Source organism: Mastacembelus armatus, chromosome 5 (genome assembly GCF_900324485.2).
Source record: "Mastacembelus armatus chromosome 5, fMasArm1.2, whole genome shotgun sequence".
In the NCBI taxonomy this organism is placed as follows: Eukaryota; Metazoa; Chordata; class Actinopteri; order Synbranchiformes; family Mastacembelidae; genus Mastacembelus; species Mastacembelus armatus.
Genome location: NC_046637.1, coordinates 21,367,934 through 21,382,748, shown reverse-complemented (window position 1 = coordinate 21,382,748; position 14,815 = coordinate 21,367,934). Strand labels below are relative to the sequence as shown.

Here is a 14,815-nt window from a genome sequence, read left to right as displayed (position 1 = left end):
CTGTTGAGACAGTGGTGACAAAACTGGCTTTAATTGAGGCAATGATCAAGAACAAGCACTGAACAGTACATTAATTAAACATATTACAGATTTACAAGTTTAATTTGGTCAAACACATTTTCTCGATAAATATCATAGAATACATTTTTCTTTAAAACTTGAAAGAAAATAAACTTAAGTGTTAAAAATGAAAGAGCAGCTAAGGTGTTCTTGTTTTTGTGAAGACTGAAAGACAAACGAGATAAAATGTTCAAGAGAATCTATGGCCCTCCCAAGTCAAACTGAAGTACTATATTAGATGCACATCTATCTTAAACTATATGGTTATTTTATTGAATGTTGATATTTCCTTTTGTTGCCTTAGGTTTTGTGATCCCGTGTTAAAGAGCCTGTGCAAGACGTCATTCAGTGTCAGAATGTACAGTAGGACAGTACTGACACAGAATTGACATTAACTTAATAGTTCATAGCTGCCTGTGTATCCTGTTCTCTAGCTGCTGTGCTGCTGGGTATAAAATCCAACTTCAGCAAAAATGTGTAGCATGTAAATTGAGGTCTAAACTGGGTCTATTAATAGTGAGTAAAAGATTTAACTGGCAGAGAATATATTAAAGGCTTAAATGGGGCAGAAAAGTATAAAATGTCTCTTTGAACCTACACTGAAGATGAATCACACTCATCCTTGTTTTTGACTAAACAGGCAATTAGGCCAATGCAGCTTTTCAGTCTATTTTCCTAATTAAAATTCATCAATTCAGAGACCAACGACTGAACTCCACACACAATATGATTTTTTGACATCAAACTCTACATCTGACACTGTGTGCTCCACAGACAAATGATACTTGGCAGTGACTGCTTAATGAAGAGCAGAGCAATTATACTGTGCATAGTGTAATATGTTTCTTGTTAATTGGTATCACAGATTGCATGCTTTTCAAAACTAAGTTCAATTCAAAGATTTTTGTCGTTGCATGCTTTCATTTCGAACTAAGCTGAGAGTGTCAGACTGTAAAACGCAGAAAGTAGCTTCTGGAATGTCTGGTTGCCCTCGCTAATTAGGAGTTCTGTATATAGACCCACGCTCCACTGAGGAGCAACCAGTACTCTGTCACGCACACTCAGACGCACACACACACGCACCAAATCCCACACTCACCAATCCATACACACATGCACACACACACACACACACACGCAACATGTTTTCCTATATTGTTTACAAATCCCTGTGAGATTAAACTTTGCAGCATAACAATATCTGAACGCTGTGAAGACAAACGTGGGTCCTCAGGGTCTGATTGTTAGAACAAAAGTTCTTCCAGTCGAGACATGAAAGCTTCTTGCACATTCTGCTCTCGCCTCTGGCTTCACACTGACCACAACTCCGTTCCCTGATTTGGAGAGAAGGTCTACACTTCTCCATGCTCCGCAGAATCTGATAATGATGTGCTCAGCCAAGATACCATAAAACAAATATCTCATGAGCTTGGCCTCATCTGAGCAACCAAAAACTTCGAGCAAATTCACACTTAAAAATGTTCGTTCATTGTTCAGGTTCAAGTTTAAGGTTTAAAGTTTAAAGTCTAAGGTTACCCAAATTAAGATTAAAAAATGAAACGTGGAGACAAAAAAATGCATTTGATTTGATGAAATGACAGTAAATGCTCTGAAAGCAGTATCTTTGCCTCACATCTCTCTCTCTCTGCACCTCCACCCATAATCTCCCACCTCACTGTGTGATAACCTCCACTCTACAATATGAAAATGAGTGTAAACTTGACATTTGCTTTTCCTCAAATTTTCATCATGACTTGGTGATGGAGAGCAAAAATAACTCTTACCTGGTTTGGATCCTTCAGCCACAGACCCGTTATACACCTGATTCTGAAACTCAGGTCTGTTGTCGTTCATGTCGATCACATAGATGTACAGATCGATTGGATTCTCCACCTGGTTCCCATTCATGTCCACTGCATGGGCTCGCAGCTGTGAGTATACATAAATCATAAAGAAAGAAGGGATCATTAGTATATATGATATATGATATATATATAAATATATGATATGAAACTTGTGGTGGTCTGAGCTGGAACAAACTCGGTACATGGCACAACTTTGACTTTGTTAACTGGCAACTACATTCAGCTGACAAATATCCTGTTTCTTGTCTGCCAACGGGGCATGAGTATCCTGTTGGTAACTTGGCATTGTCCACAACAACACAGAAAGGGGCAAAATAGTGAAATGTTCCAGACTCACAAACAACACCTATTTTGTTGTTAGCACACCCAGAGGCCTAAAAAATATCAGAGAGGTGTTGCTTATCAAGCTGTGGCGTCTTTTTGTTTGGGGAGAATGTTTGTTTGTCTTGATTTGTTTTGACAAAGCCAGCCATTTGGATGGATGTCTCCAAATGATGAGCTGTTCCTTGACAATTCACAGTGTGAGAATAGAGGAGCAAAGAAGAGAATGAAGGATGAAAAAAAAAAAAACAGTGCAGAAGAAAGGTGAACGAGATGGGAAGGAGAGGAGGAGAGTGACTGAGCCTTGTGCAAGTAAATGAGAGATGAAAACACAAAGAGACAGTGTGGGGGTGTGGGCGCTTGAACAGGGAGGACTGACAAAAGCAATCATCATCTACAGTGGGATGTCTTTATCTCCACCACTGCTGTTGCACACCCTCTACTCCCCACCAATCCCCACTAATGATATCTAACATAACGCAAAGCTTTGTAATAGCCCCGGAACCAAACTGGCACTGTTCACCATGACTTACATTACTCTCTTTCAATTGCCTAGAAATTCATATCCTCTGCATAAATGTTATTCAATCACAGCTTGGCTTGGTAAGAGGAGAAGGGCTCTCATTCTGGCTAAAACTGTCATGCTGGCAGCAAAATATTTTGTCTGCCACAACACAGTCGAGTAGCATCTGCCTGCCAGCCTATTTACTGGAAGTCGTGATGTATTGTGGGGTGACATGAAAGATTGAATGGCAGCACCTGCCTTCTCCACAACACAACTAATCATGTCGGCTTTTGTGCCTGCCTGTCAAAAATGTATCAAAACATACAAAAACACGCAGCCGCTTCAGCATCCACACACGCATCCAAACATCAATTCAGACACATGTTTACGCATATTAACATGGACACTGACACAAGCGTGCAGATACACACTTGGGAGAAACACACGGCCAATCAAAAGAGCCCTCTTTAGCCACTTAATGATCCTCAAGATGCTAGTTTTCCATTGGCTGGTGCAGAGCAAACAAACATGGAGAGGAGAACCAACAAGCCCAAACAAACAAACCCAATCTGTTTTCTCAGCTGTGAGCACTGCACACAGAGGGATGTGTGACTGTGATATGTGTGACTACAGCAGTGTACAAGTGTGTATGCGTGTATATATATATATATATACATATATATATATATATGTGTGTATATATATAATTTAATAATTTATCTCTATCTCTCTCTTTCTCTCTAGAGGAATTGCAAATGTAATGTGATGTAAGAGCCTGGAGGAGTGTGTTTGTGCTGCAGATGACTGACCCACCACAGAAGATAAACAGTTTGTAGTTAGCTTGTTGCTCTGTTTATCCAATATGCAGCCATATTTGCATCGAACAGAGACCTGCGACAATCTAGTAGTGACCTCTGTATGTAAAACTTTGGGTATTTTCCAAACAAATTGCTGTTCAAAATGTATCACTTTATGCGATGCATACAAATGTAATTACTTCATCAAGAATATGGGAAAAAAAACAAAGCATGGAAAACAATTATTATTCATTTAATGCCATGCTAGTTTGACCTTACAGTGCACAGCAGTACAGGAAATTTCCTCTCAAGTCCAAAGAAAGTTAGCAATCGACTAAATTTCCCCTGGGTCAAATGCTCGTTACACTCTCCTACACTAAATCATATATCAAATCACAAGCAGCACTGGGTTATGGGAGCCTAAATAGGAGGCATTGGTTTGTCTGTCAGTCATTTTACTATCAAAACTTGATGAATTTCTATAAAATTTGATATTCAAGACTAAATTTTAATGACTAATAATCCTCAGATTTTTTTTGTCTGCCAGCAAACGAACAAGTCAAGGTTTCACTTGTTCTGTGAACATTCAGTCAACTTCTAGTAGATTATTTTTTTAGGATACATCATCCCTAAACACTGTTCTAATGACCGAAGTGATCCTCTGACTTTTCACCAACAGATATCATCAAGCTAAAATTGAAATTGTTAGCTCAGGTCCACAGTGTACAACCCCACAGAGCCACTGGCATGATAATTAGACTCTTGAACTTGTCCAACAGAAATCCTAATTTGTGTGTGTATATTTAAATTTGTCTATTTGTGTCTAATTTATCACAAATATCCAAAAGCGCTATCAGCTGATCATGATGCGTACACCTATGGGAAACACACACATACACATACACACACACACACACTGCACCCTGAAGTACACACAGTCATGCAAACACATATCAGACAAAGCGCAGACATGCTCATTTTTGTTCAATTCTCCTCGTGCCCTGCTTGACTCATAGTATCTCTGTCTGACAAATGTGAAGCTCAGGCTAACACCCACTCTCCTCACCTCGCAGATCACTTCCCCCTGGTGCTAGTCTGTCAAAAACAGCAGCCTTGTCTCTCTTTTCACTTGAACCTAAAACTAACAAGCAAAGTTTGGCCTTCGAGAGCACAGCAGTGCTGAGAACTTCCTGTCAAGTTGAAAGATAAAGTTAGCAATGGACTAAATTTCCCTTGAGTCAAATACTGAATACATTCTCCTACACTAAATCATACATCACATCACAGGCAACATGGGTCTTTGGGAGCCTAAATAGGAGCAGTATTCAACTTAAAGTGCCCACAACTTAACATGCTGTTTTCACTACAGGCAGCATCAAATAAGAACTGTTTACTGAGTGGCGGTCCTTTCCCAGGGACCAATAACCTGGCTGCTTTATTGATCCCAATTTGCTGGTTGAGCGTAAGAGCAGGTATGGAGAGACAACAAACACACGCAGCAGTGTCCAGAACTTGGATGTGGCAAGTAAGGTAACAAGAGGCTCATCTAAAAGTAAATGGAACACACAAACAGAAGTACGAGACAAACCAATCAAGAAAACAATCATCTAGAGCTTTGTGTTTGTTTGTAGGCATGCACTGTGTGTGTATATGTGTGCATACTGCGTGTGCGTGTGTGCTGACAGAGATCAACGCTCCTTTATTCTATCCTTCCTCCGAGACAGCAGCATGCTTCTGAATTAGCTCTATCAGGAGCACAGCCATCTATCATGCTGACAGGGACGCGGGTGTGAGGAGTCTGACACCAGCGCTCACCTCGGGTGGAGGTGTTAGTCTTTGCTGATATAAATTGAAAAGTGTAATGTGTGTATATGAACCAGTGGCCTAGTGTTAACCCAAGTCTCATGTGGTCTGAATATTTAATTCTCACTTCCACTGAGCTGTTTAACCTGGGATTCCAGAGGGCCCAGTCATGAACTCAACTCTGGGCTTCTTGTGTGTGTGTGTGTGTGTGTGTGTGTGTGTGTGTGTTGGAGAATCCTGTGGGCAAAATGCAGGCTAACTTTACAGCTGTCAGCCTGCAACTTTGAACAGCACAGCTGTAGGGTGCGTGAGGTGAGTGTCCAACAGTGTGTGTAGGTGAAGTAAAACCGGGAGACATACAGACAATGAGGCGGGATGGAGAAGAGAGAGAGAGCTGACGCTGCTTATGACATAAACACACATCATATCAATACACATTCAATACATGTACACACACACATATACACATACACCCACACACATACACACAAAACCCTTTGCAGAAACAAACACGCGCTCTTGGAGCTGCACCTGCTCATTAGCTCTGAGGTAAGAACAAAGACAACAGTTTTCCTGCACTCCATCTCAGTTCTCTCTCTTTCCCTCTGTTCTATCCATCCTGCACCACTCTGTGCAGCTAATCCTCAATCTAAATGACAGCTGAAGTGCCTGTGTGTTTTGTCAAAGCACTCTTCATTTCATTGCTGGCTTCAGCATCAATGAGAGCCTGGAGAGGCTTGTATGAAGGTACTGTACAGTTAACAGAACAGCAAGTCCTCTGAATCTGCTCCGATTTGTGGTTTTGTTTTGGCAGGAGACATTAGCGTTAGTAGGAAAGGTAGATCAGGGAAGAGAAAAGGAAAGGCACATTTTCCCAGAGATAATCAGGAGATAATGAGACAGACTTAAATGGAGCTAGAAAGGAAAGAGAAACAGACAAGAAAGTTTTTTTCTTTTTCCTTACGTGGAAGGAGGCTCTCTCTTCTCTGTCCAGGGGTTGGGTGACAAACATGTTGCCACTGATGGGATCTATGTTGTAGATGCCACTCGGGGGCTGATCAGCGCCTGCTCCTGTGATGCTGTAGCGGATACCGACATCCTTGTCCTGATCTGAGCGGATCTGAGGACACAGAAGCAGAGAGACAAGTTCAACAGGGAGGAAAATCTGATTTCTCGTCCTGGCTTTTCAGGCTTTCCTGCACTTACAACAAAAAGCACATTATGTTCCGACTATAGTAAGTGACATAAATTGTCAAAAAAAAAAAACCACACACTGTGAAATAGAACCAAAAGTTAGAGAGAGGACGGAGAGTACATAGAGTCACTGATGATAACATTTCCACAGCAAGCTTTTCCTGTATTGTAACCTCCACCCTGTAGCCCGAAGGTGCAAACAGAAAATTGAACAATGTACAGTGGGTGAAACAGATCCACTGTCAGAAGATTTCGTCTGACCTGTGAGGATTTTTTATTTTATTTTTTTTTTAACACCTGCATGGCACTTTTCCACAGACCTTGAACAAGTGCAAAAGGACCTTACTGTCAGCCACAGTATGAAGGTATTTCTGACGGCTGCCTGCCAGAATGATGTGAAAGTGATTGTGAAACTCATCCATTACTCTCAACACCATCTGACTGCAGCTTAACATCTCAATGTGCCTGTTCTCAATGTGCCTGTTCCACCTTTAACACCTCAGCTGTTTTTTGACATGCAATTTAACATGTGACATTTAAGACTGATATATTCTACTCTGAAGAGGTTTCAGTATGAATGCCACTACTGCCACACTAATAAAAATATCAATAGTGTTGCTCAGCGCCTTGCTGATTTTAAAGAAGACAAAAGGAGACGGTGTTGCAGCATTTTTTCCAGTGGCATTGATTTTCAGTGGGTGCCAAGAATACTACTGTGTCACTATACAGCATGACATTAACATGATGTTGGTGAAAATGGTTGGTGTGAAAGGGCTGAGATTACTAAGTGGGTATACAAAGGCTCTCACCTCTGCAACTTGTAATGCGTCACCTTTTTTTTTTGTTTGTTTTTGACCTGGCTACCTGCTTTCTTTGCTCTTTCTGCTTTCAGGAGCAACTGTGGCAGGTCGACCATGAGCCGAAGAGCTGCTCGTTTGATCCCCAACTTCTTATTCACATCAGAGTGTCCTTAGGCAAAACACCAAACCCCAAGTTTCCCCAGTTGGCTGTTCCAGTGGAGTTAGTGAGTGGTTGTGTGTGCAAATGGGCAAATAGTGAATGGGCAAGTGTCAAAGCGCTTTGAGTGCACTCGAGTGTAGAAAAGCACAATACAAGTATAAGACCATTTGCTTTCTTGCGTCTCATTGGAAATGACAAAAATTAGGAACTGTTTCATTTTGACGTATCACAAAAAAGTGGATCCTGGGCCACCTCTATCTTTAAACACCAAATCAAATATCCTCACATTTTTCTTTGACCTCACCCCCAGGTCCTGAACACAACACGGTGCTGACTATTTTTTTTTAGTCTGACTGAACCATCACTATGGTTACAAGTCAGAGGGAATAATCAGAGTCAAATGGAGAAAAGGGAAAAAGAAAAGGCTTCTTTTTTCTTTTTTCTCTCTACCTTCCCTACCCCACCCCCCGTGCAATTTTCCTGGTCTGTGGAGCTGCAGATCATGCATGAAAATGAAATTACTTCATCCGTTCAGTGGTGACGGCAGCTACTGCATAAAACATCTCTCTGTTTGAACATGATACCCTCTCTCTTAATTTCCAACATGGTCCTCCAACACCCACAGTGTAGCACTCTGCTGTGAGCTTTCACAGCTGCAATTTTCATTACCGGAGCTCACTTCACACCGGATCCATATGTGGACCCTGCAGGCTCAGCTGTAATGCACAGTACTGTTTCATTCCTACAGTAATCACTGTAGCATGACAATGATACTGTATGCTGTATAATTACATTTATTATTTACAAATCCCACCATCTGCAAATGAAAGCTGGATGAAATTATGGCATAAATATTAACATAATTTGATCATTCATCCTCATCATCACTGTCATCTGTTTGACACAGTGCTAAGGGATTACGCATTTTGTGAAAACATGCCTGAGATTTACTTGTCTCCAAAGGAGACAAACATGTTTAGGCCTCACTGTTCAAAACAACAAGACAAGAACTGAGGCAAACCACGAAGAGCCCCATCTGCTCCATCTACAGGAACATTACAAAAAATAGATCAACCACCGTGCATCTGCTACTTCTGCATGGAAGTATTTCCTGGATGCATAAGAGGCAGCTTGTAGACATGTATGTGTGTAGTGAAGTGTTTGACAGGTAAGAGATTCTCTGTGTGCGCACCAAAGCATGGATCAAAAGTACCAGCTCAGTTCAATAATTCACAAGGCCATCATATGGGAAACACATCAAATTTTTACCTGCCAGGGGTCTCTGTTCCTGCATCTGGACATGTGTACAGGTAGGTTTCTGAGAATGTATGTCAGTTGCTCTATACATATATATATGTGTATGTGTGTGTGTGTGTGAGAGAGAGAGAGAAAAAGAGAGATGTCTCTTCACTGGAACTTCAAAGCAGTCCATGTGGACTTGGCACATTGATGTAATAGCCCCAAGAGGAGACATGCCAATGCAGCCTCTGCCTCCACGCTTGCTTACAATTCCACATTACGGCCACCAGATGTTATATTCACCAGTGTCTCTTAATGAAGAGGCTTTATATCAATAAATTGAATAAATGAAGAAGCACGGCTTCTCAGAGTCCTGGGAATCCCATGAGTGGCAACTGCTCAATTGAGCTATTTGAACTGAATGCTAATGATGAAAGCTGGGATTCCCATCCTCCTCTCCATTTCTCTGTTTTGAATCTATTGCTTTCTTTCATTCTCTCTTACTTCTGCACCTCTGGGCAGATACAATGGCTATTTATCACACTAAAAATAGCAAAGAGAGGAAGGTGCAAGGGACTTATCTGGCTGTCTTCCTCCATCAGATCAGACCAGACATTCAATAAGTGATCCATTTGCAGCTCTTTGAGAGTGATTTCCTTGATTACTGACAACTGCTAGGATCCTGGGGGAGAAGCTATCAGCGTGAGAAGAAAGATGGAGAGGTAGAGAGACACTAGCAGCGAAAGCAATGGGGAGTTGGGGGAAATTAGATGAAGAATTAACATTTTGTTCAAACTTCTGCGGGTGAAGTAGGACATACAAACACATAGAGGGAATGGAACGAAAAGGAATGCATTTCCATTTACTGAGCTGGCTGCTTAATTACTGCACTCCGAAGTTTCAGTCTGTCCAAATCTTTTTTAATTGATCCAACCCTGTATAAACATCCTATCTGAATAAATAGTTTGATGCCTACATGAATATGGACTAATTTGGTGTTTATTTGATGACACTCAGCACTTCATCCATTCACTCACTCAGACATATTTCTCTAGCAATGCTGAAAAACAAAGTTGCATTCTGCAATGCAGAGGACAAGCACGTAGGGATCTGCAGTTCTACTTCCCAGGCAGTATGTTGCTTCCAGGAAACAACAATCATTCAACCAAAAAGTCATTAAAGGCCGGTGTGCTCCAGGCACCCATGGGATCATTAAGGGTTACAGTGCTCTGTGGGCTAATGTCACACGATAATGGGAATCTGTGGTTTACACTCTTTGATAGCCTGTTTTATGTTTCAACCATGTTTAATAGGTAAGGCCTGCGTTGTAGTCCTTTGACATCACACACACATACACACACTGTCTCTCTCTCTCTCTATTTTATAGCTCTTTATGGGCTTGGTGCATCTCTGTTGGATATGTATCCACTGCACATGGTTTTCTAATACTTAATTTGTTAATACTTCATTAGCCTACACACACTGAAATGACAGGAACACACAATTTTACATGTAAAGTTATAGAAAAGGACTTTGTAACTCTGAAGGATGGTTAATGAGCAGTAATACAGTAAAGCTGAATTAAAGTGATTTCTGTGTTGAGGGACATTTTGTGAGGAAGTGATGCCAACCACTCAGGGCACAGACAGACTATGACTGAACACTTCTGGCGACCTCTCAGTAACGCTTTAGCTGTCATAGCTGACAACCATAATTAAGGCAGCATCTGCCAAATATCCGGATGCCTTTAATAGAAACTACTCAGTGACTGAAAGCCTCATATACTCACAAGTCTGCTTTGCTTTTAGACTCCCAGTCTCATTCATCTGCACATAAGACAAAATAATATGATTATTTAGTTGTGATGAATGTATGATTCAAAATTCTTTACTGTCCAAAATTTGAATAATAAAGCAAACCACTGTGAGTCAGGGTTAACGTGAGGTATTCTGCCTAAGCACCCGATCACCATCAGTTCACGTCAAATTAGTTTAAGCAGAAAACAATCAGAACATTTGAACAATTTTAAACAGGGTTTTAAAGATAACCAAAGCTAATATGCTCTCTGATATTCTTACTCATCCATAAGTGAATTTTCAGTCATTTCAGCTGCAAGATCCTATGTCTAATTTCTAGTTGCTTTACTGCTCCTTTTTACACAGCTGCCTTCTAACTGGGGGATTGCTGGAAAGCCATTTAATGGTTTCAAAATACGCTTTTTTTGTTTCTATCGCAGAGTCATAGCAAGTCTGGCACTTTAGTGAGCACTTTTAAAAAAAAAAGAAAATGGCATAGTCTTGCTGGAGTAGACAACTAATTTTCCTATTAAGCAGTGTGACTTCAGTGTCACTGCTGGGGTTGAAATATTCAGATCTGAAAACAAACCTTTGCACTCATGGGGCTACTGGAATGTGCTGCTACCATGAGTCACCGCAAATGGGCGAACTGCTATGTTAAATAGCATTTTCAAAAGCATCTGTGCATCTGCAAACTACACAGGCATCCTTGAAATCGCAGCGTTTGATAATGTCTCATATTTCCCTGCTGTTATACAGTATCTGTTTTCTCTTTGTTGAACATGAGGGAAGTGGCAAAACTACATGCTTTTTAACTTCCTCTTAAATTTCAGTTTTGCATTGCTTTGATCCCTCCTGCTGTGTGCTTGTCACTCTTCAAAGCTGATGTGCCCTGCTTTTGATGAGGCAGAGGAATTCAAACAGTCTGATAGGCCATCCACACAAACATCCAACAAATCGGCACAGGAGGAAATAGGAAAGCAGAAGATAAAAGAAACAGAGAGATGGGCTGACAAAATGGCAACAAAATTTCCAATTAGGGGAAATATGGGACCTCTAAATATGGGTTTTTGCCAGCCTTCAAACTTTCCTACTTACAAAATACAATCACCACGTCATACGTAGGAGTGTGCTGATAAAGAGGGGTAAAACCTGTCAGTTTAGTGGCGCCATGTGAAGGGAATGGTGCAGATGGTTTTAAAAATAGTCACATGGGAAGGTCTGTGAGAGAGAAGCAGCAGAGAGCTCAGGTTTAATATCTCTCAAGTAAGAGCCGCTGACAGCCACCGTCGCACACAGTTATCCCTGATACTCATAAAGAACGGCTACGTCTGTGCCCCAGAACATAGGCTGCCTAGTCTGTTATGGATCGGAAACAGAATGGGAAATGAACCAAGCTTCATGCAGCTCTGAAATGTGTTTTTTTTTTTTGTTTTTTTTTTTTGCCTCATACACTTTTTCATTTGGTGTGCTGTCCCGATCGGTCTGTTTGTGCTGCCATGGCAGTCTGTCTGTCCCTTTCTGTCTCTCACTCCCCTCAGCCTCCCCGTCCCAGTGGGAAACAAGCAGCAAGAGTCTCATCAATATAAACAAGCAAGAGTCACCACCTGAGGAAGGTCTGTCTGCTCTGGTACCATCACTGCGATCCTACCAGTCTCCTCCACTTTCTCACATGGTCAAATGAATTGAATCCTTTGAGTTCCTAAGGTTTCTTGGGGTAATGTTTCAGTGAAGTGGATTTGGAATTAAAGATAACAGAATAAGATTTTTTTTTTCTTGGCAATTTAAGGAAACAAAGCTGAAAACTACTGTATCAGAGGTGATGTTTTTCTGCCTCCAGAGCAGCTGTTTAATGCAATGTAGAAGAGAAAAAGACAATCCAGTTAGGTGTGAGTGTGAAAACAGGGAAGAAGCTTAGAGGCAAATCATTTGAGAAAGCAGAGGTATTGTCAAGTAATATGTCTTTCAATAAAGACGAGAAAGCATTCTAAATGCTGGCAGTATATCCAATAAATAACCTTCAAGTGGAAGTGTTTGGCTGTCCTTTAAAAAGCAGATATAAAGTCTTTGAAAAGGAGATTTTTTTTTTTCATCCTGAGCTAATATGGATCACAGATATCTGGAAATTGTCCCTCAAAATTTGACTGTGAGCCTCTCTGACACCTTTCTCTTAGAGTCAAATAACATCCACTCCTGTCCTGTATGTCCTGCCCTCCATTTTCTATATCTGCTTATTCCTTAACCAGGGTCACAGGGATCTGCTGGAGCCTATCCCAGCTCTCTTTGGGTGGAAGGCAGGGGTACACCCTAGACAGGTCACCAGTCCATCACAGGGCCACATAGAGACACACAACCTCACACACTCACACTCACTCCTATGGGCAATTTAGAGTCACCAATCAACCTGACATACATGTTTTTGGACTGTGGGAGGAAACCAGAGTACCCAGTACATGCAAACTCCACACAGAAATGCCGGGTTGTGAACCCACAACCTTCTTGCTGTGAGGCAGCAGTGCTAACCACTCATCCACCATGCTGCCCCTGTATGTCATTCATTGTTACTTAAAAGAAAGACAGAAGTCCTACACCTTTAAATTTTTTTATCAGCTCAAAAATAGATTAGATGCTTTCTCACATGTACGTCATTGCCTCCACCTCAGACCATTAACCAGACGCAGGAATGAAATGTAGGATTGGAAAAAGGGGCAATTAGAGGGAGAACAAATATTAATGGAAGTTAAGAAGTGACTCACAAACCCAATTACGGCATTAGCCAGGCAATTTAGATTCTGCTGAAATGTACCGGCGGTCTCTCAGCATTAACAAAGGCATTAATTCTCCTGATTCACAGAGAGGGAAAAGAATAGAGCAACTACAGCCATTCTGTCTCCCTTATAAAGAGGCACATTCCCTAATTCTGCGATGGGAACGGAGGAGGCAGAGGCCGACGCTCTCATTTTACCTGCCCCATACAGACCGCAGACCCATGGAGAGATTCAACTCGTTAAATAGCACCATTCTCCTGCTCTACCCAAGGCTTCCTAATACAAGGGCATACCAAACGTCTGCCATGAACAGAGAACTGCCCCACAACATAATTACATTGTCAGCTGCTGGGCGTCTGACTAAAGGGAAAAACAGATCATAGCTATAGTTAGATATAGTTGTAGATGGAGGAGAGGAGCAGTGAGGAACTTTCTGCTGCTCTTGCATGTTTGCTTTCCACCTACCACCACTGCATCCTCAGACCATGTTGCTGTAACATTCTCCCTTAGGAGACATGTGACCCTGACAGGCTGGCCAATCAGTAGCACCCTGAGGCCAGCTGAAAGCCCCTCTGGCATGCCTAGGGCTAGCTGGGTCCAACCAATCAGTTAAAGGCCAGGCTTGAGATGAGGGCCATGCTTGGCTCAGGGAGCCGCTAAGGCTGCCAATGAGAGTGCAGAGGGGAGTTTGAGTGGCTCAGAGGGAGGCCGCCAGAGGGGTCAGAGTGGACGAAGGCAGACTGACAGTTATTTAGTGAGAGGCTGGGCCCTGTGTCACTCACAACAGCACTCAGCCTTTGTACTACTCGGTTGGCTCTAATGGGACTGTCACCTTCTAATTTTCTGACTGGGGATGTTGAGAATAACAACAGATACACACATGCACTCAGATACAAAGACAAAACAGAGACCCACACAAATGCATAGACACACACCCATACCCTCACAGACTCAGCGTGCACAAATGTTTACACATAAAAAGTCCTTTTATGCTGCAGAAGATTGGTGTTTCTGGGATAATTATCACAAAGGCCAAACCGTACTGACTGCACTTTCCTGCAGATCCATGAACAGCAAAGGCTTAAGCATAATTTATATATTATAGCTGGTACTTTACATTTTGTGTACATAAAATCAGGGGAGCTGAGTGCACCAAATTAAGTTAAAATCTAACTTTATTGCATTTGTGTCATTTGCAAGTCTTTCCTAGTAGTTAAAAAAAGTGAGTACTTTTAATGCTGGATGCATACGTTTATTAACAAATAAATTACATTATATCAAACATCTGGCAAACATCGGCTTATTTAGAGGATTCAAATGACAAAGATGATGACGTGAACGTGATATGTCAACAAACTCTGCTCTTTGAGCCTAAAAACTAACTCAGACAGACGCTGCACATAGACTTCAAACACAAAGCCGTACTGAAGTATTATAATGAAGGTATAGACTGGGACAGCTCAGACATAATGAGTATATGACTGTATGAACCAACACTTAATGGCTT

The 14,815-nt window shown here is 41.5% G+C and overlaps 1 protein-coding gene across 2 annotated transcripts in view; it reads right to left on the bottom strand.

Annotated features, from left to right (window-relative positions):
- Nucleotides 1-14,815, bottom strand: part of cdh4 (cadherin 4, type 1, R-cadherin (retinal)) — a 56,721-nt gene that overhangs the window by 30,655 nt on the left and 11,251 nt on the right. For both annotated transcript variants that reach the window (XM_026306967.1, XM_026306968.1), the window contains exons 3-4: nucleotides 6,316-6,471; nucleotides 1,845-1,989 (exon numbers count right to left, since the gene is read on the bottom strand). In XM_026306967.1, coding sequence (XP_026162752.1) covers nucleotides 1,845-1,989; nucleotides 6,316-6,471 — 301 coding nt within the window. The remainder of the gene's footprint in view (nucleotides 1-1,844; nucleotides 1,990-6,315; nucleotides 6,472-14,815) is intronic.